A 21610-nucleotide genomic window follows, 5' to 3' on the forward strand; every position below is an offset into this window, starting at 1 on the left:
AGATATCTCTGAGCTACAGCCCCAGGCTAGCCCAGCTAGGGCCCTAGAGCAGTAGGTAGCCACTGGTGGGACAGAGATGAGATGCTCCAGCACTTAAGGTTCATGAGATTCAAAATGGATATTCTTCCATTCCTACCACACTCTTCTTTCTTGGGCAGCTATAAATAGGGTTGTTCTAAGAAGGAAAAAGAAACAAAACAAAACAAAACCTGGAAAACAAAAACCCTCCCTTTAGACAACACAGAAAGACTCAAAATGATTGCACTTATTAGATGTGGACAGGGTGGGCAGGAGGCTGGCCAAGTGCACACATACTCCTCTTTGCTGCCCTCTGCCCAAGGCCAGAGGTAGGCAGCTCCAGGCCGGTTGCAGAGTGGAGTCATCTTTGCTGGACCCACAGGCCACCTGGAGCTACAGGGGAAAGACAACTGTGGGGCAAGGGCCAGGCAGGGGCCAGGCAACAGCCGGGTTTCTTTAAGGACATTTAGCAGGAAGAGTAGGGCTCCCCCAGGGAGCACTTGGGTGGGATGAAGGCATGGCTGGACAAGTTAGAAAAGCTACTGGGGTTGGAGGCTGGCTTCCAATTGTTCTGTAATCTAGTCCTTTAGATGATTCCTTCCTTCTTTTCCTTCCTTCCTTCTTTTTCTTTCCTTCCTTCCTTCTCTCTCTTTTCTTCTTTTGGGCAATGATTTAAAACCTGCTTTCTGCCCAGCAGAGCTGTAGTCTTTCTCTCTGAAGCCACAGCAGAGCACTGATGTACATGGTAATGTCCCCCAAGCCCTCATTCATCAGTGTCCACGAGCCCAGGGGCGTGGGCTGTTTGTAAACCCTTACAGAGTAGATCCCAGGCAGCGGAACACAGTAAGGAGCTTTATAGACAAGAAAGCCAGCTGTGTGGGCAGCTCAGGGCTCAAACTGTGTTCCCTGCAGCCCAGTTCTGGCATTAAGCCAGTTAAGTTAAAAGGCTTCTTTGGCAAAAACCCTGGGGAGCACAGTAGGCCATGTTCTGACTCCTGACTGGCAAGGCACAACCCTTTATGGCAAGAAGCCCTTCTTACCCATCCCCATTCCCTAGAAGACCAGTGGGGGGTGGGGAGAGGAAGAAAGAGGGAGACAGGAAGAAGAAAAGAGGAAGAGGGAGAGAGGGAGGGAGGAAGAGAGGAGGAAGTGAGAAAGACAAAAAGGGAGAACGCCTGGTCTGTGTAGTGATAGTTCCTCTAAAGAGAGGAGAGAGTTTCTTGTCTAAGGTCGGGGGCTGCCAGCTCTGAGGGCTGAGGAGTCGGAGGACTCCAAAACCTGAGTCCGTGGGCTGTGGGCACTATTTGTAGGGCCTCAGGAAGCTGGAAACTTTGGACCGAAGCAGCTTGATGAAGGATTTTGGCAACATCTCCTTGTGTTTCTCGGTATACTTAAAGTAGTTCTGGGGGTGAGCCAGCACCTCGAAGAAGGCCTTGATGAGCTTCTTGTCCTGCAGAGGATGGCAGACAGCCATGTCAGCTCAGTGGCGTGGGTGGGAAATGGGAACACCAGCCTGCACCCAGCAGCCCTTCTCCATGTCTCTGGGTATGGCACCACATTGAACTCAGACCACCAGTCCCACCCTCTGCTCTTTGAATTCCAATGGCCACTCCAGCTGTCTACTGCTTAATCTCCCAATCTGTGCAGATTCCCTGATACTTCTTTTTTACCCAAACTACAACTAATCTGTTGACTCTAGAGTCATAATATATCCAGGGTCTGGCCTCTGGTGGCATCTCCACACTTGCTACCCTGGGCCAAGCTGTCATCATCTCTCACTCGGACCACTGCCTGCCTCTCAACTTGTCCCCTTGCTCACAGAGTCTATATTCCCCACAATAGCCAGAGTGATTCTTGAGGTAGTTAATTTGTCCACTCTTTTCCTGCTTGCAACCCTTTCTGTTCTGTTCTTCCTCTTCCTCCCCTCACTTTCTTTCCCTCCTTTCCTTTTTAATTTTTTTTCCAAGTCAAGGTCCTACTATGTGGTCCAGGATGATCTTAAACTCCTGGGATTAATTGATCTCAACACTTCAGCCTCCCAAGTACCTGGGACTATAGGCATGTACCTTCACAAATGGATAAACTTTATTATTCTTTTTGGGGAGGAAAGGAGTGGTACGAGGGCTTGAACTCAGAGCCTAGGCACTATCCCTGAACTCCTTTGCTCAAAGCTAGTATGCAGCACTTCAACTTTTTGTGGTTAAGTGGAGGCTGAGGTCTGAGCATCATGGTTCAAAGCTAGCCTGGGTAGGAAAGTCCATGAGACTCTTATTTCCAATAAGCAAAAGGCCAAATATAGAGCTGTGGCTCAAATGATAGAGCACTAGCCTTGAGCAAAAACGCTCAGGGATAGTGCCCAGGCCCTGAGTTCAAGCCCTAGGACTGGCGCATAACACATGCGTGTGCGTACACACACACACACACACACACACAAAGAATATTCGTCTTGGCACTTTGCATGTTGCATTTCTATCTCATTGTTAATATTAACATAGCCATCACTGTTACCATTTACTTGCCTTTAAGATCTCCTGGTGGTTTTCAGAGGCATAGAGCCGTCCATCCCGCACAATATCTTCTACCAGCTGTTCATAGTCCTCTGCAAAGGCACCAAGGTTGTGGGGGCTCTACCTGCTTCCCTACTCCCCTCCCAAGTCCCCAGGCCACCCCTCCCACACCCACCTCCCCTCTCCTGCCCCTGCTCACCGTCATATGTCACATAGGGGATCTGGAAGCCACGGGCACTGTTGGCCTCACTGGTCTTGAAGTTGATCCAGAGCTTCCGGGAGCGGGCTGTGAAGGCGATAGGCCGCTCATAGGTCTGGCAGGTCTCGTAGGTGGTGATGGAGGATGGGGAGGCTGGCAAGGGAAGCAGCCAATCAGCAGAGCAGCAGGCCAGGCTCCCCATGCCCTGCTGTGGATGGAGGTACATAAACCCCCAAACACATTCCCCATCACCCCTCTCCCATTGCCTCCTGGGTTCCTTCCACTTCTGATAGTCAAGTACTCACACAGTGCATCAACTCTGACATTTAAATGAGCAGAATGGCCATAGGGCTAGGATTAGAAAGTCACACATGGACTGCACTGGCTTGCAGTGCTGGCTTTCCTCCCTCCACTCTCCACGGACCCCGGCCATTCATTCCTTTCCACCCTTGTGCCCTTCTCTCCCTAAGTGTCCCTCATCATGTCTCCCCCTTGAGTCCCTGACTTTGGAGCCCCAGCTCTTCCTGTACCAAACTCACTCTCTCCCAACCAGATTCCGACTGCCCTTCCCTGGCCCAGCTCTGCAGCCACCCACAGTTCTTTCTCATGACGAGGACGTCCCCACACTCGTCCTCAGATGGCAGGAAGATCTCGGGTACCACGATAAGAATCTTGCGCTTGGGTGGGGGATTGATGTTCCAGACGCACTCCACGCCGGCTGGATAGTTGCCCGGGTAGTTGGGAGACTCGATATAGCCAGTGAACTCACCTAGCTCGCCACCACACTGACGATCTGCAGCCACGCCCGGGCGGAGAGAGCAAGAAAGAGAAGGGAAGTCAGTGGGGAACTAGATGGAGGAAAAGGGAAGCGTTCTGGAGTGGAGGGCAGCCATACGCCAGTTCATCTCTACTCTGCACGTTCTAGTTCACCTTCCTGCTTCACCCTTAAGTCCCTTTTCCTTCTCGCTTTCCTCACCACTTCCTCCCTCTTACCTTACCCATCTCCAGAGAAAGGAGGATACAAGGCTCAACCTAGCAACTGACCTAGAGAGCAAGGAGGTTGGAGAGAAGCAGGGCTTTGGTGCCTATCCACCTACCAGCCCTGTTTCCTGTTGGTTGGCCACTCTCCTTCTCTTTCCATGCCCACAGCTCCCAGGTCCTACCCCCTGTTCCACAGCTCGGCCTGCCACGTACTTTTGCACTGGGTCACGCTGGTGGATCCATCAAAGTCAGTGCTTGTATTTCCTGGACAGCGCGTGCAGAAGTTCTGACGGAAGTCTGGCTGGTAGGAGCCCATGGCACATCGGATGCACCGATGGATGCTGGTGTTGTAGTAGTGTCCCGGGGAGCACTGAACTGCAGGCAAGGGGGACGGCAGGAGGTGAGATGGAGGGCAGGGAGGCACTCCAGGGCATGGGGTAGGCAGGACGGCAGGATGGCTCATCAAGAAAATTAAAAACTGAAGTTTCTTTTTCTTTTTGCCAGTCTGGGGGCTTGAACCTTTCCCAGTTTTGTCAGAATTTAAGCTTAGAAAATGTAAGCTTTTTTTTTTTTTTAAATAGTGTTGGCTCCAATAATCTATTCAGGAACCACGCTCTCCAAAACAGAGGAGACAGTGGCTGCTAAGGTGTTTTTGTTTGTTTTGTTTTGGTGCCAATGCCAGGGCTCGAACTCAGGGCCTGGGCACTGTCCCTGTGCTTCTTTTGTTCTGTGAGCTATCACTTGAGCTACAGTTCTACTTCTGGCTTTTGAGTAGTTTACTAGAATCTCATGAACTTGGCTGCCTTGGCTGGCTTCAAGTTGCAGTCCTCAGATCTCAGCCTCCTGAGTTGCTACGATTACAAATATGAGTCACTGGTGCCCAGCTGCTAAGTCTTTTTATCCCCAGACCTGGCTTGAGGGTTGGCCAGGATGGCTTCTGAGAGCAGGCTGGTGTGCCTGCTTGGGTAGCTGGGCCCCTGGTTCTCTAGACACCATGGTGGGATAACATTCTGGGACTCTGGAGGGGATTTTTTGGCGGGGAGGGGGGGTGTGTCTGTGGTAGTGGTGTAGCAGTGTGTTATGATTGCATGGCGGGGCCAGAGATCTGGAGAGTGTCTGATATTAGCTGGGGTCAAGCAGTCTCCTAGTGGGGTAACTAACGCACTCACCTTTGGTGTCACAGTCTTGGAAGGAGACGGCCCCCTCATGCTTGGTAGTGAGGCCTCCCCCACATGGGAAACAGAGGGTTCGTCCTGCTTCAGGTTGGTAGGTGCCCCGTGGGCATGGCTGGCAGGGCTTGAACCCATCTACAGAGTGTTGTCCGGGAGGGCACTGACCTGCAATTAAACCAAGGGCCCAGCTCTGATGGGGGTGGTCTTGAGTCACCCTCATGGGGTCACCCAGTCTTGAGGGACAAAGCATACAAAGAGATGTCAACTAGGTGAATGGCCTGGAGCCTGGGCCTGCCCTGTGGGAAATCCCATGCCCGTGGGTGCCCCAGTGCCCACCCTAGCCCACTCTGTATTGTTTGTTCCCCTGGCACCTGCACACGTGGTGATGTTGGTGGCTCCAAGAGGCCCGTGGGCATCACTCCCAGGGCAAAGGTCGCAGGAGAGCTGCCCTTCTCTCTCCTGGAAGGTGCCCGCTGGGCATGGCACACACTGCTCCGTCTGGCCGTGGTAATACGTTCCCTGCGGGCAGCTGACTGAGGGAGAGTCGGCCGCGCTAGCCACCCACCCCCCACTTCCCACCCCCCAGGCCTAGGACTCCCCTTCCCGCTCCTGTAGATTTGGGAGATTTCCGCTTGTTAGGGAATAAATAGAATTCTTGCTTTGAGAAACAGGTCAAGTGTATGTGCTGGTCCCCCCTGGTTTCTTAAGAGTTCGGCCTGGGACCAAGAAAGGGAGGATAGTGGGCAGAAGAGTCTTGGCTGCCTCATAATTTAAGAAATGTCCTTGAGGCCACAAAGGAAGGGTCCTGCTCTATTCTGCAAAGGCAAGTCCCTCCTTGGGGCCTTCCCCCCACCCCCTGCTCCTCTGCACGCTGCCTTACCACACTTGGCCCCAGCACGGTGCTGCCCGGGCCTGCAGGCCTCCGCTGGCTCTGTGCGCTCTCCGGCTGCCAGGCCCGGCTTGTGGGCAAGTTCATAGTCAAGGCCTGCCAGGCGCAGCAGGAAGCGGTCCTGGTTGATGGATTTTCGGAGCATCTTCAGGGACCCTTTCAGCCGCCGTTCCATCCGCTGGCGGAGACAGGACATCCCGCAACTGGCTGGTGGTGGATCATGGTATCAGTTGGAAAGAAAGATTGGCATGAGCGGGTGGGCAGGGGTGCAAAGGTGGAAACTGGAAGAGGCATGATAAGGGGCCAGTGTTTACACAGGGTGTGCCCCTAGTGTAAGGCCTGGCCCTCCCTGGGTCTGTTGAGGCCTGTCTGTGTCCCCACCTCCACCCGCCCCTGCAGCCCTCCACCCAAGTTACACCTGTGGTTTCTTCAGCTCTCACTTCCGCCTCCAGTTCCAGGGTGAGCCGGGTGACCTCCTTGCCTGGAGGGGTCCGGGCTCTCCGGCCCTTGCCCTTCCGAGAGGAGTCACACTTGAGATGGATGAAGGTAACCTGGCAGTCAGTGCAAGGGGCGCCACCTGGGGGAGAGGCCTTGTTAGCCTCAGTCTGTGGGCCCCCTCTCCCCCAGCGGGAGGGGAAGTTCTTCCTCACCGCTCTCACATCCCCTCCCCAAACCAGACAGGCCTCCCCAGGCCTCTGAATGCAACTCGCAGGGTTCCTTTAGTCTGGGATGTTAGTTGGGGGGAAACAGCCTGGCACTTCCTTATCCCCTGTGTCTACAAGGGCTTCCCTCCTGCTCTGTGCACAGTCATTGATGCTGGGGAAGTTTCTAGATCTCACTATGCAGAGGGGCCGACGGGGTGGGGAGGGTTTAGTAATGGGACAGCCGATCGGGGCAAGGTCCCCAGTCCAGACCTGGCCCTGGAATTCTGCTGGCCTCGTCCATTTTGCCTTTGTTTCGCAGGTGTAAACGGCACTTGGCATCCTTGATCTTGAAGGAGGCCCGCTGTTTAACCGACAGGGCTGCAGCCTCTAGAGGGATGGCAGAAGCTCAGCATGGTGTGTGTGTGTGGGGGGTGGTCCTTGGGGAGGGTGTGGCAAAGCTGGGCTCTAAACCAGAGGCACAGCCAGAAAGTGAGACAGTGATGTTAGAGGCAGCGAGTCTGGAGGAGAGCTATGCAGGAGACCCGAGACAAGGCAAGGCGGGGTGACGAGAGGAGAGAGAGGTCGGTGGAAGAGGGTCAGAGAGGCTCTGTGCTAGTGCTCACCATGGCAGTGGCTGGCACTGGTGCTGTTCCCAGGGTGGCTGGTTCGAGGTGGGGCAGCCTTAGGACTTGGGGTGCCGCAGCTCACCGTGAAGCCATTCTCTGACTCTGAGAAAAGGAGCCTATCACAACTCTGATCTGCTCCTGAACTCCCACTGGTAGGAGGAATCTCAGGGGAGCAGAAGCACTGCCATTTTCTTCCTTCAGCTCCAACCTGTCCCCCCCAACCTTCTCTTCTCTTCCCATGTACCTGGCAAAAACCGGGCCCGAGAGGGGCAGGTCAGGGCACAGGTATCCTTCTTGCCAGCCCGATTGCAGCTGAGCATAGCTTTCGAGGCTCCAGAGCTTCCCTGGCATTTCACTGGCTCTAGGAAGGGGAGAGAGGCCTGACGGGGGCGGCACGCATCCCTTTCCCACCCTCTCCCTCAGTTGGTGAATCTGGAGGAAGAGAATCAGCTATATGCAAAACTATAGTTATGCTCACGGAGAAGCCATGTCTTAACACAGATAATTACATTCTTCAGCTCTACCCCAACCTCCTATCCCAGCCTGGTACTCCACTGACAACATCCCTCTTCTGAAATCTCGGTGCCACATTTTGCCAGCAGAGGGCACTGCGCACCTGTGCAATCTTTGCCATTCCAGTGTAGGCGACCTTGGCCGGCGGGACAGGTACATTGGTAGCTGCCAGGGGTGTTAATGCAACCAAAGCGACAGCCTCCCCGGTTGATGCTGCATTCGTCCACATCTGGGAGAAGGGGTAGGAAGACAGACAGTCAACTATGGAGGTTGGGGAGTAGAAGTCTGGGTGTCGGCAGGGAACCAGGACCTTCGGTTATAGTTGTAGGCTTCCTGGATTATGAAAGATGAGTACATTGTAAAGATCTCTTCTGGTTAACAGTACTTTATACTGCACACTTAAAATATTGTTAAGAGGGTGAATATCATGTTAAATTCTGTTTTTCTATTCATTTTGGATAATACCACCCCTACCCTCACAGTCAAAATAACTCTTCTCCTTCTTCTTCTTCTTCTTCTTCTTCTTCCTCTTCCTCTTCCTCCTACTTCTTCTCCTCCCCCTCCTCCTCCTCCTCCTCCCCCTCCTCTTCCTCCTCCTCCTCTTCTCCTTCTTCTTTATTTGGTCAGTTGTCAGGCTTAAACTCTGGGCCTGGGCACTGTCCCTGCCTGAGCTTTTGCACTTAAGGCTAGTAGTGTTCTACCATTTTGAGCTGCAGCACCACTTCTGGTTTTCTGGGGGTTAATTGGAGATAAGGGTCTTGTGGACTTTCCTGCCTGTGCTAGCTTCAAACCGGGATCTTCTAGATCTCAGCCTCCTGAGTAGCTAGGATTACAGGCATGAACCACTGGTTCCCAGTTCAAAATATACTTACAATAAAAAAAATTCAGGGTTTTGTGGCCTGACAGGAATTCAGACTTCCTCCCCTTATCTCTGGACTCATGGGTTAGAGGCACACTGACTGGCCTTTTAAAGGCTTCCATTCCCACCTCCTGATGGAGCTGTTTATGATCTGGGAAGTTTGGAGACAGGATGCTGTTCTCCAATGCTGTCTAAAAGGCTGCCTGAGCGCTTTCCATTTCATCCTGGCTGGTACAGACATGGCATGTGCAGCCAGGGGTGTCCCACAACCACAAGCCAATACACAGAGATGCAGTCAATTGGAGGTCGAGGAGGTAAGAAATAGGTGATCGGGGCGGGGGGGGATGCAAGCTTATTGGCTTACCACCACAGTGGGTGACACCATATAACAAGTAGCCACGATGGCAGAGACACTGGAAGCTTCCTGGTGTGTTGACACACACATGGTCACAGGTTCTATCAAAGGAGCACTCATCTATATCTGCAAGAGATAAGAGGTGAGTTACTGAGTCTGTTTTGGGGTACTGGACCCATGCTTAGGTGAAGAACTCCTGGAGTGGACTGCCCCATTCATGACCAGGCCACAGATTGGTGAGTAAGCAGTGCTAACTTGTGCCCGTTCTATTAGAGTCCTTGGAGCCAGGGACCAAAAGATGTGCATGATTAGGCAGGCCACACTGGGTATAGACTGGGTAGAAATCTATCCCCTAGGCCTCACTACGCTGCATGCTCCAGTGTGGAGCTGGCCTGCCAGAAGGAAGGGGGACTACCTGCAATCTGCAGCATGACGTGGCCTCTCATGACTCTAAACAGCACTTACTGAGTTTCTCAGGCTCTGACCTCTGGCTGACTTGAGCCTGAGAACCTCTCCCAGGCCTTTCACAGTGGCCCAAGTCTGCTTACCCTGGCAGTTCCTCTCATTGATGAGAAGCTTGTAGCCCTTCTTGCAGCTGCATTCAAAGCTGCCCACTGTGTTGCGGCAAAGGTGGTCACAGCCCCCATTGTTCAGGCGGCACTCGTCTATGTCTGGGGAGGCAGGGCAGAAGAGAACAGAAGGAAGTGGATAGATCCTTTCTTCCCACGGACAAGGGAAAGCAAGGAGGGTACTGGCCTACCCCTCCCAACTCCTGCCACTCTCCTGCCTCTGGACCTTCCCCGTTCAGGGGACTTGGTAACATCCTACAGTACAACAGGTGGGCATTTGACCTTACTCCATGCTCTCCAGCTGATGGCTACACCCAAGAAGGCTTGGTAGTCATCTCCTGTCTCCTTCCTGTCCCCTACCCCTGTTCCAAAGGCCCATCCAAGAACGCCAAGCAGGGGGCCAAGGAGAAGTGGAGAGTCCAGAGGACTTACTGCAAAGGGGCAGCCTTCAGGGAGGAGGAGTTGGGCATGGGGCCAGGCAGGGAGGACTTTCAGGAGAGCGGGTAAGGCTGGGTAGTTGATGGGGGAGGCAGGGGCCAGGCAGGGGGCTGGATGGGGAGAAGTCTGGAGAGCCTCAGGCCTGAGTCAGCTTTCAGCACTAGAGAAGGGGGTGGGTGGGGGTGAGGGGCTTCCTTCCTGAGGTCAAGTTCCTGGAGCTGGTGGCAGACACGACCCAGGCTACTCACCCCTCCTGGAGGGGAGGGGCAGGAGGGCAGCTTTCCATCTCACCCCAGCATACCTGTCAACAGTCCTTCCCAGCAGGAAACCTCGCTCCTGCTGGGCTGGCTGACCTGCTGCCCCAGCCCTCCCTTCCTCCCACAGCTGTTGGGCCAAAAAACACAAAGAAGGAGCCCCAGCCACTTGTGAGTAGGGGACAGTCCCCATGAATCATTGTTTTTAATATGACTACCCTTTCTTTTCCTCCTCCCTCTCCTCCATCAGCCCCAGATCTGGTTGATGAAAAGAAGTAGAATGGACAAAGTGCTCTTACTGTCAGGACAAATCTACACGTCAGGAGCCAAGCTCTCCTCTAAGGACTCTGTATGTGAAACCCTCATTACAGCACAGCAAGGTAAGCACAAAGGAGACACTGAGGCATGGTGCCATGACATGAGTTGCTCAGGGTCACAGAACTAGGAAGAGGAAGAGCCAGGAACTGAATCCAATAGCCAGACTGTTCTCCCTGGGCCTGGACAGACTTTATAAAGGAAGGTTAGTTCCCAGAGCTTACTGGGAATGCCTGAGGAAGGAAGGTTAAAGTTACATGCTGGGTGCGTGTCTATGGTCAGGCCTGTAATCCTAGCTATTTAGGAGACAGACCTGAGGATGGCAATTTGAAGCCAGTCTGGGCATGAAAGTCCACAAAACTCTTATTTCCAATGAACCACCAGAAACAGGAAGTAGAGTTGTGGCTCAACTGGTAGAAATGTCAGCCTTGAGCAGAAAAGCTCAGGGACAATGCCCAGGCCCTGAGTCCAAGTTCCATGACCAGCTCCTACCTCCCCCCCCCAAAAAAAAAGAAAAAACGGTTTCAGGGCTAAAGTATCCTTTTGGCACATGTGGGACTAATATGAATGATATATTCATTAATTAAGATGGTTGACCCTCCACCCTTACCCAGGGAGCCATGGAGGAGAGTAGAGGAATAAGAGAGGAGGGATAGAAAGCACCTTTGGGTCCCATGAACAAGAAGGGAGAGGGAGACACGTGACACTCCTTAGCCCTGTCCTGAGCTCTCAGGGTTGAGGAGGTGCGGTTCCATTCTTAGTGACCCAGCTTTAGTCCCTTACCAGAACTGTCCATGCTCCTGTCCCCTCAGAGCCCTTACCTTTGCAGGTCTTCCTGTCTGGCTGCAGCATGAAGCCCACAGGGCAGCTGCAGTGGACGCCAGTGGCTGCATCGTGGCACTTACTGTCGCAGCCTCCGTTGTTGACAGCACAGGTCTCTGTGGGGAAGAGCGGCAGAGGGTGGGAGGGAGGTTATTCACCCAGAAGACCCCGAGGCTCAAGTAGTAGAGGCCACAGGGGCCGAGGGAAGGCCTCCAGGGCCATCCTGTGTTTCGGCAGCAGCAGCGTGAAGCCGAGGCTCCCAGCCCCCAGCCCCTCACCAGTGCAGCCATGCAGCCGCTGCCCTGCCCCCTGCTTGATTGGAACAAGGTGGACAGCAGTGAGGCAGGTACAAGCCAGGGCTGTCAGGCAGGAATGTGCTGAGGTGGGGGAGGGGAAGCAGGGAGTCACCGAAGCCAAGTAAGGGGCTTCTGATCACCAAGGAACAGAAGGGACAGGCAGAGGTATCCTCCTCCCTGTCCCATCAGCTCTCTGGAGGTAGCTGGGGTCACGGAGGGACACTCTTCCTGTGAGTGGGTCGGGCAAAGGGAGTTTGGAGATTCCTAAGACAGCTGAAGGACACTCATCCATTGGTTTCCCCTTGTTTCCTGTCCAGCTATCTAAAGAGACCCCAGCTCCAGGACTGACCTCCCAGCCTAGAGGAGAAGGCAAATACTAGGCTGTGCACCCTGAACTCCTCCCAGCCCTCCTGTTAGCTCCACCTGGAGTGAAGATGGCTACTTGCTGTGCTCCTTTCCTATGGGGAGAAAATGCATAGGGGAAGGGGAGAGGCCAAAGGAGAAGAATCCAGACTAGGAAGGGTAGGAAAAGCAAGATAAAAACCATCTTATTTCCGTTGCTGTGTTTGTTTCCCTTAGCCAAGAGACTATGTAGAGAACCACTCTTCCTACTTAGCCAGAGAAAAGTAGGTTTAACCAGCAGCCAGGGAGAGAGAAAAAAAAAAAAGCTGTGTACTCATTGTGGGGGCGCCTAGAATTCTCCCATGAGAGACTCCCGAGGCCTCTCAAGGAAGCCCAGGACAGGGGCTCCCACAGTCAGGAAGTGAGTGAGCAAAGTTCCCAGCCCTTCCTCATCACCATGGAGGAGGACAGCGTGTCTCGCCCTGCAGGTCCCAGGCACATCCTGAGCCAGCACATGCTCAGCTCTGGCAGCAACCCCCCATCCTCTACTCCTCAGAGCTTCTCAAGACCACAGGAACCCGAATTCAGCCTCCTCCCCCTAAGAGTGCTTCCTTAAGAGCAGGGAGGCCAGGGGTGAGGCAGGACTGGGCAGGGCAAGCTCATCTGTGCTCCCCTCACCCCACACTGTAAAGTCACGACCTGCCCCTGCTCTGTGTGGACCAGCCATCACTACATGCCACACGCTGGTCTGCCTGAACGCCAACGCCACCCTCCTTTCCACGAGTGGGGTGGAGAATGGTAGGCAATGCTAAGACTGCGAATTCATGTAAGAACCCGGGACAGATGGCTGTGGAGGGAATGGCACGTCATGCACACCCGTGTCTCAGTGACACAGTAGGCACGGCGGGGAAGAGAGACCTAGCTGGGTCTTTGACTGTGAGGTGGCGGCAAGTGGGGACAGATGGCTAGGAAGAACCTGGGGCATTAGAAGGTGGTGCTGGATGAGAAGGGAGCAGAAGAGGAAGGAGGAGGAGCAGGAGAGAAGAGGAAGATAAGAACAACACAAAGGCTCCCAGGCCAGCTTGTAGGGATGTGAGTTTCCTGTCACCAGATAGACCCAGTACCCCGGCTGCCAGGGGAGCTCTGCTGGCAGACTGGCTCAGTCAGGCTGGGCTCAAATGGGCATGCAGTTAGTGGGAGCCCCGGCGGTTAGCCCCTCCCCTAGCAAGCCAGTGAGAGCAAGCGGAGAGCGGACATATTTACCATTAGAAACGGCCTGAGGGGGGGTGTGCTGCTCTAGCCGCCTTTCCCCTGTTTGACATTGTAAAAAAGCTGTTTAGATGCTGGGCAGGGGCCTTCCCTCCCCAGGCCAACTCCACCCTGCAGTCCCCAAACCCCTATCCCCACACCACAAGCCCTGGGACCCTCACAACATTCTCACTCCGGCCTAGAGTCCCCAAAGAAGCCAAGCTTCCCCACAAGTGACTGAAAACCTGAGAAACTGAGTCTCAGAGACAGGCAATGGTGGGTCAACACTACACAGCATGCCCAGGGCAAAGCTGGCCTGCCAGGCAAGTCTTAGGAACAGCCAAATCTCAAAGCGTGCCTAGCTTTTCGGCTCTTGACACGGCCTGTTCAGCCTCCCCACTAAAGCTGAGCATTCCCGTGGGCCTGAACAATGGAGAACTTCTACGGAGGCTGGTGAGAGATGAGATGGGGGCAAATGAACTGCGTGCTATCAGAGCCAAGGAGAAAGCAGGAAAGGACAGCGCGCTAAGACCGAGAGCAGCCTCGCTTGCCCGCTCACTCTGCCTCTCTTGCCATGGTGGGCCCAGTGGGTCTCAGAGAAAAGGTCAAGCTAATTAGGTGGTTTTTCACAAGCAGCCATGTCTGAAAGAAACCAGAGAGGAATCTAGGCCTCTGACCTATGGGCCCCCAGCTCTGTCTGGATGCATACAGCTTTTCTTTGGGAGAGATCACATGTATTTCCTTTTCCTTTTTTTTTTTTTTTTTTGTTGTTGTTGTTCTGGTTCTAGGGCTTACACTCGGGAACTGGGTTGCTGTCCTTGAGCTGTTTTGTTCAAGGCTAGCACTCTACCACTTAAACCATGTAGATAAAAGTCTCATGGGCTTTCTTGCCTGTACTGGCTTCCAACTATGAACCTCAGACCTCAGCCTCCTGACTAGCTAGGATTACAGGCATAAACCACCACTGTCTGACTCCTTCCCCTTTTCTTTTTTATTGATTTTTGTGAGTCACGGGGTTTGAACTCTGGGCCTGTGCACTGTCCCTGAGCTCTTCAGCTCAAGGCTACCGCCCTTCCCCTTGAGTCACAGCCCCACTTTCCCTTTTCTAGTGATTAATTGGAGATAAGAGTCTCACAGTCTTTAGTATCCAGGCTGGTTTTGAACCATGATCCTCAGATCTCAGCCTCCTGAGTACAGTCGTGAGCCACGGCACCCGGCTCCTCTCCCTTTTATTACAGGAGAATCTTTTACTAGGGAAGTTAGAGTTGCCCAGGCTGTCCTCAGATTCCAGATCCTCCCGCTTTAGCCTGCCAAGTGCAGGATTAGAGGCATGACTACCACTCCAGCTGCATGCATTTGGAGGGTGGGGCAGGGAGATTCTGGGGACACCTAATTGACCAGGGGGTGGTAGGAACTTGAAAGCAGAATTAGACCTAGGAGGAAAGAATGAAAGGAACTAGAACAACCAGCCTGGCCCGGAGAAGACAACATGAAGATCTAATCCTGTTTTAAGGTGGCTGAGGAGTGGAGAAGGAAGGTGTGCAGAAAGTTCCCCAGTTACAGAAGCACTTAAGCCTGTTTCTGTAGCAGGTGCCTAAGGGAATCTTGTAAGAATACTATCTGTCCTCTCTCTTTGAATCTTTCAGTGAAGGTGACAAATCTCTGAAGTGTGTGTGTGGGGGTGTGTGTGGCACACAGGAATTCAGAATCCTTTCCAAGCTTGTTGGAGCCAACCAGATGGAGGGTCCTCCATGCACTCTGTGCCCACAGAGCAAGCGCACCCCTACCTGGCTCAATCCCAGCCTCACCCCAGCCAAAACTCTCCCTATGCTCTCCAAAGGAACCCAGGATGATCTCAGCACCAAAGACCTAAAGACCAAGGGAATCCAAAACTAACCTTAAGGAACTGAGCTCATCTAAGGTAGCCAGTGGGGATACATGAGCTAAGGCACGGGAATTCAGGAATAAAATGTCTAGTTACTGAGAGGAATGGAAGGCTAGAGTAGGTGAGGCAGTGGGCAGGCTATGTAGGTGGAGCTAAGGGAGAAGAGGGAAGGAAATGGGATTTGGTGGGGCAGAAATAAGGAAAGAAAACAGAGAAGAAGATGACACTGGAGCTAGGATATGCTCCCCCCGCCACCCCGGATTTGTCAGTTCAGGGCTGGGTGTTCCAGGAAAGAGCCCTGGGTTCTGACTGGGCCAGCTCCCACCACCGTTCCACCAGGGCCTTCAGCTGATTTCTCCAGCTCTCCTCTCTCTTACTTTCCTCAGCGTTGGCCAGCCAGCACTTCTGCTCATTCTATTCCCAGTCTGGCAATGGCCTCCTGGGAGGAAGAGGGTGGTGAGGCTCTGGGGCAGGCAGAGGAAGGTGTGGGCTGGTCAAGGAGGAAGAAGGTCAAGTACGTCCTTCATTCTCTCTGAGTTGTTCCTTGTAGAACTGGCATTGTCTGGACCTTGGTTCCCTCACCGGTCACTCTGGGGAAGGAATAGGAGTGCTCCCCACTTCCCACAGTTCCCTGGGGCTGCATCCCCACCCCACTGCAGGTGGCCTGGGTTTCCCCCCCCCACCCCTCGACCTCACCCACCGATGCATGTCTTCCCGTCCGTATGGAGCACAAACTTGACATGGCAGCCACAGCGGGGGCCCTGCTCCGTATCGTCACACGTGTGCTGGCAGCCACCGTTCCCATAGTTGCAGGTCACTGCGCAGAGGGGCAGGAGGCCTGTCAGCTCACTTCTGGGCTTCACAGGGCTCCACAACTCCAAATGGGCCCTCTTTTCTAGATGGCTCCCCCACACCCAGCCCTGTCCCCTTGCTGTACAAGCCCCTCCCTTCTCCTTTGTGCGCCTCCACATACACCCCACAATGTCTCACATTTACAGTCCCGTTGGTTCTTGGTGAGCTCGAAGCCAGGACGGCATTCACAGGCAATACCCCCCTTGGGGGTTTCCCGGCAGATGTGGGCGCAGCCATGATTCTTGTTCATGCAGTTCATTCCTTCTAAAAGGGAAGAGCAGATGCTGTTTGTGCCCTGGATGTCTAGATGGATGAGAACGAGGAAGAGAACTGGGAAGTGGGGAGACTGGAGGAGGTTGCAACTAGGAGAAGAACATGTGTGATTTCCTGTCCGCCTGTCCCAGGCCCACAGAACTAGGTGCAGGGAGCAGGGCGCCAAACCATTCTGTGTGATGGCTTCACAAAGAACCTGGCTACCCTGTCTTTCCAACAGTCCACGCCGTGTCTAAGAGTCGTCCGGCACTGTGCTAGGAACTTGGGAATAAAGATCTAGAAAATCTAAGACATTATCTCTTCCCTCAAAGAGCTTACACTCAAAACAGCCATCAGATCCACACTGTGAGGACGAAGTCATTGGTACAGATAATTACTTTGCCACAAAGCACTGTGTAGTTCTGGTCACATGCAAGGGCAGCGTGCTGGCATATGATGAATCATAGAAGTAGACAACATATACCCCACTCTTCCACCCCACCTTCCTGGTCCAGGGACCACAGAGGAGGCTTGGGTGAAACCTCTCACAGAAGCAGGAGTCTCAGGGCTGTGCCGAGAACACCCCAAAGTAGCTCCAATCCCATACAGCCCCAACCACAAATGAGTTTCACCAGATGTTTCTCTATCCAGGGAGCCCTGGGGTTGCCGGAGTTGTGGGAAGGACAGAAGGGGGTAGCTGCAGGGCTACCTGCAGGGGAAGGGCGGTGGGGGGTGGGGAGGGGCCAGGCTGACCTTCGGGCCGCTGGATGCAGGTGTGCTGGTTGTCACTGAGGAAGAAGCCCTCCCGGCAGTGGCACTCATAGCTGCCCATCATGTTGACACAACTCTGCTGACAGCCGCCATTGCCCTCCGCACACTCGTCCACATCTGTGCAAGACAAGCGATAGGTGGGTCTGTGGGGTGTAGCCCGGGACTTCAACAGTACCTGTAGGGTTCAGTCACAAACTCAACTTCCCTTTCACCTAAGCCCTGCCTTAGACCAGGCAGTTCTCCTTTGGTGGTCAACTAATATTCCTTAGTATGAAGAGGGCAGAGGGAGGGATTATCTAGGTGATGACTCTCCTTCCTGGCCCAAAGACAGGATCTGAGGGCAGAGATCGGGAAGGAACCAGGGTAAGAGGATAACAATTGGGGGGTCACATCTCTTGTGGAGGGGTGGGGGAGGGGGGCTGGTCACAATGAGCAGCCAGGAAATGGTTCTGTTGTCAGAGCTATGGCAATGGTGCTGAGTCTGGAGAGAAGACAGCACAGAGGATGGCAGCTGAGCCCTGCTCCAGGCTGTCTTCTCTTGGGACAGGGACCACTTCTGTGAACAAGCCACAGCCCTGTCCCTCCCCTTCTCCTCATGCCTTGGCTTACTGCCATATAGCTTAGCTTTTCTCCTATTTTTGGTTTAACAAAACAAAGTTTGGCCATTTGGGAGAGCGGGGGTGGAAAGAGAGCTGCCAGGCCACACCCTAGATGGCAGAAGGTGAAGAGCAGGCCCTCACCCACCATTCCCTCAGTCCTTGAGCGGAGCTCCCCCTGGGGCTCCCCCTTCAACACCTTGACTCCGTCTCCATGCCAGCTCCTTCCCTCCCACATCGGTTTGCCTTGACCCAAAGGAGCAGAGGGAATCTGGGCTCTGCGGGCCTCATCTGCCCTCCCTTCCCAAAGCCCGTTGCTGCTTCTCTTGATGAGAAATCCTGGGTTTCTGCGGGAACTCCCTGTCCTTATCCCAGTGCTACCAGAGTCTCACGGGAGTCCCCTTGGGGTGACTAGGAAGGGAGGAGACAGGCTGAGGTGGTAGGGGGAATGGCCATGTAGGAAAGGGATCAGGAGGGACTCTGGAGACCTGAATCCCAGGATGGGCGGGCAATTAGAAGCAGCTTGGTATTAAGGAGGTCCTCGGCCAGCAGGGCCTTGGACAAGTCATCTATGTGCTTCCGTGAGGCCAGTGGGGCCCAGGCTGATTTGGGCGGGGGGGCACCTCTGCTTCTGGCTTCTCTTCTTTTTCTGTTCTATGCTTCCAGTGCCTTGTTTCTGTTTTGCCACCAGAGAGAGTTTGAAAGAGGGTTCAAATCTCAAACCCTTTTCTATGATGGGCTCCAGGTATGATGCTTGGGGCATGGGTTTAATGGATCGTAGTAATCTTCCACAATGACAGAAACCAAAGGTGAGTGAATTCAGTCTCCTAGAGATGTCTTATCAGATCCAGCTACCAGGACAAAGGAGAACAGGTCAGCCTGAAGCCTCATGAGTGTGGAGAAGGTGAGTGGGGAGTGCTGGGGGGGAAACCAGCCTGTGAGAGCCAGGGAAGACTATCATCCTTATCTGAGCCATTTCTCTCAGCATTTTACAGTGCTCTTTACACCTTCTCCTGTGATGCGCTATTCATCAGCCCTTGTGCACTTCAGAGACAGAAGCTCAGAGTCCTAGAGACCAGCCCACTCGCCCAGGACTGCACAGGCAGTGCGAGGCAGAATGAAGATGTATTTGGAATCAAGTTAGCTTCCCACCCTGCTTCACTCCTGAGACATAAATCTACTCATCTCCTGGCCCTCGCCCCGTGGCACTTTCTAGCAGCATCTCCTCTGGTGTCTTCATCCAGATGCAGGGGTGTTCTTACCAGCCAGGCCCCAAAGGGGCAGCTGCCCTCATTTCCTTAGAGGAATGTGATCCTTTCTGAGTACTTCTCCTTCTTGGCTGGGAAATGTTAAAGCCAGCTTTTTTCCCCAACTAGATAGCGGCCGAGCAGTGCTGCTCCCTCGCTTACCTAGGCAGTTGTGGCCATCGTGCGCCAGGTGGAACCCATCATAGCAGGTGCAGCGATAATTGCCGGGGATGTTGACACAGTCGTGCACACAGCCTGCATTGTCCTCTCGTTCACACTCATCTACGTCTGTGGGCAAGCAGAAGACACCTCTAAGTCCATGAGTCTACCCCACCCTCTGCCCCTGGGCTGAACCTTGTGGTTGCTTTTTTAAAATATATAATGTATTGGTGTGTACAGTTACACTCATAGCCTATAAACTATTTTGCTGGGGATTCTTTTTCTGTTTTTCTTTTGTCAGGTGTGGGGCTTAAACTCTGGGCCTGGCTGCTGTTCCTGAGCTCTTCAACTCAAGGCTACCACCCTGTCCCTTGAGTCACAGAGTCACTTCCGGTTTTCAAGTGGTTAACTGGAGATAAGAGTCTCACAGACTTTAGTGTGGAGGCTGGCTCTGAACCATGATCCTCAGATTTCAGCCTCTCGAACAGCTAGGATTACAGGTGTGAGCTACCACATCCGGCTTCTTCTCTCTCTTTTTTTTCTTCCATTTTTGTAACCAGTCCTGCGGCTTGAATTCAGGGCCTGGGCATTATCTCTGAGCTTTTTTTTTTTTTTTCTCTGAAAGCCAGTGCTCTACCACTTAAGCCAGAGCTCTACTCTGGTTTTTTTTTTGATGTGTAATTGAAAATAAGTGTCTCACTGTTCCTGCCTGGGCTGGCTTCAAACCATGATCCTCAGATCTCAGCCTCTTCAGTAGCTAGGATTATAGGCATGAGCCACCATGTTTGATTTCCTTTGAATGAGTCCCCAAGGGTCAAAAGGTAAAACCCATGTTAAGGTTCCTGCCAAGTCAGCTGTCTGAATCCATGGTTTCCATGGCTACAGGTCCACTTAACCATCAGTCAAAAGTATTCAAAGAGATTATGTCTCTATGGAACATGTACAGATTGTTTTGTCATTATTCCCTAAACAGTATAGTATGACAACTATTTCCATAGCCTAAGTAATCTAAAGGTGATATAAAGTGTACATGAGAACCATGCCATTTTAGATCATGGACTTAGGTATTCTCTAATTTTGATAACATTTTAGAACTAATTCTCCTCTCTCCCTAGATACCAAACAATACCTGTACTTTTCAATTTACAATGCCAGTAGGAATTAGCGAGTGTGTCCACTGAAGTCCTACCTATATGCCATTTTTTGGGGGGGGCAATCTTGGGCTTGAACTCAGGGCCTTAGCACTGTCCTTGGACTGTCCAAGGCCAGAGCTCTACCACTTGAGCCACAGCACCACTTTCGGCTTTTTTTCTATGTATGTGGTACCGAAGAATCGAATCCCCGTCTTCGTGCATGCTAGCACTCTACCTCTAGGTCAAACTCCTGCCCCACCATAATTTTTAAATAATATCTCAAGGCTACTTTAGTGTGTGTGTGTGTGTGTGTTCCCATCGAATGGCAATGGCTTCAGCTCACCCCAGCCATCTGTGTGGCTGTGCACTAGCCCACCAGGGCTTCAATCTTGGATTTTCCCTGATGCAAAGTATAACTCGGTGCCTCCCAGGAGAAGATGTAACCCCTCCTCCCACACCCTTGGCCAGAGTGGGCTACAGGGTTTAGGGTCCCATAGTATGGCTAGCACAAAGCTATGTCTCTGGCGCCCCCTGCTCTGCCCCCCTCCCCACCCCCTCACCTTTACAGTGCTTGCCATCCCCTGTGTAGCCGGACTTGCAGATGCACTTGTAGGACCGTGGGGTGTTCTGGCAGATGGCATCAATGTGGCAGTGGTCAGTCCCTTCCACACACTCATCCACATCTGACAGAGGCAGAATGGGGTACATGAATCTCCTCCCTCCATACCAGGGATTTGAACTCAGGGCTTTAGCACTCTACCACTAGCCACATCCTTCCCAGTCCTCATGGGGCGGGGCAGGAGGCTTGAAGATGGGCTTCTCAAAGGCAAAATCCTCTCTAAGCAGAGCCAACTTCTTTCCACAGCCCTTGACTTCCCAGAGAGCAGACTTTGTAATTTCAGGAATTCAGAAAGAACCCCCACTGTCCTCAAACATGCCTAATCCCAAGTGACAACTAAACTGTCACTTGGAACTCAGCCCTCAGGACTGGCTATTATCCTTAATGTGATTAGAAACAACCAACCTAATGTGAATTGGTATCGCTTCCTCAGGAGCAGACTTAGAGAAAGGACAAGAGAAAAGGCATGGAGGCCAGGTGCAGGTGAATCACACTTGTAATCCTAGCTGCTCAGGAGAGGAGGCTGAGATCTGAGGATCATAGTGCCAAGCCAGCTTGGGCAGGAAAGTCCCCATGAGACCCTTATTTCCAATTGCCCACTCAAAAATTGGAAGTGGAGCTGTAGCTCAAAGTGGTAGGACACTAGTCTTGAGCAAAATTGTTCAGGTGTAGCATCCAGGCCCTTAGTTCAAGCCCCATCACCACCACCACCACCACCAACAACAACAACAGAAAAAAAAAGGAAGAAAAGGCATGGGGCAGTGACTTCAGAAGGTGGCAGTGTCCAGTGGTCGCTAGTAATTAAACGATGAATGAAGGGAGATTGGAATCTGCAAGCTCCTCATCTGCCTCACAGTTCTGCTTTAGAACAGGCCTGCTGCTATGAGGCAGGATGGTGATATCTACAATCTCAGCACTTGGGAATCATCTTGAGGTCCAACCTGAGCTACATATTAAGATTATCTCAGAAGAATAAAAATAAGCAAAAAAAACCCCAAAAAACAAAAAAAATAAGGTCTGCTCCTTATGTGCCACCCTGGCACCAAGAA

General features: G+C 52.8%; 1 protein-coding gene and 1 long non-coding RNA gene across 5 annotated transcripts in view; one reads left to right on the forward strand and one right to left on the reverse strand.

Moving 5' to 3' along the window:
* The window catches only part of LOC150047791 (uncharacterized), a 49752-nt gene extending 37528 nt beyond the window's left edge, over positions 1-12224 (forward strand). Inside the window, exons 1-4 of one of the 3 annotated variants that reach the window (XR_016539298.1) lie at positions 8884-9601; positions 9706-9835; positions 10275-10404; positions 11775-12224. This is a non-coding gene — a long non-coding RNA (uncharacterized LOC150047791). Of the gene's footprint in view, positions 1-8883; positions 9836-10274; positions 10405-11774 lie in introns of those variants that run through there. The other 2 variants (XR_016539297.1, XR_016539299.1) reach the window with 2 other exon arrangements.
* On the reverse strand, positions 689-20651 carry Scube3 (signal peptide, CUB domain and EGF like domain containing 3). 2 transcript variants are annotated; one of them, XM_090355827.1, is made up of 22 exons: positions 20503-20651; positions 18813-18938; positions 16790-16924; positions 15923-16048; positions 15633-15749; positions 13063-13110; positions 11161-11277; positions 9312-9434; positions 8773-8889; positions 7653-7778; positions 7281-7397; positions 7034-7138; positions 6681-6797; positions 6185-6343; positions 5758-5973; positions 5249-5410; positions 4875-5042; positions 3919-4080; positions 3320-3517; positions 2725-2877; positions 2538-2617; positions 689-1468 (listed from the first exon to the last, which is right to left on the reverse strand). In XM_090355827.1, the coding sequence occupies exons 1-22, from the start codon at positions 20648-20650 to the stop codon at positions 1319-1321; spliced, it is 2970 nt and encodes a 989-aa protein (XP_090211953.1). In that variant the 5' UTR covers position 20651; the 3' UTR covers positions 689-1318. The 2 variants fall into 2 exon arrangements, with proteins under 2 accessions (XP_090211953.1, XP_090211955.1); XM_090355829.1 differs by lacking the exon at positions 13063-13110.
* Positions 20652-21610: the final 959 nt, after the last annotated feature.

Source organism: Megascapheus bottae, chromosome 22, assembly GCF_031878675.1.
Source record: "Megascapheus bottae isolate mThoBot1 chromosome 22, mThoBot2.hap1, whole genome shotgun sequence".
Taxonomy (NCBI): Eukaryota; Metazoa; Chordata; class Mammalia; order Rodentia; family Geomyidae; genus Megascapheus; species Megascapheus bottae.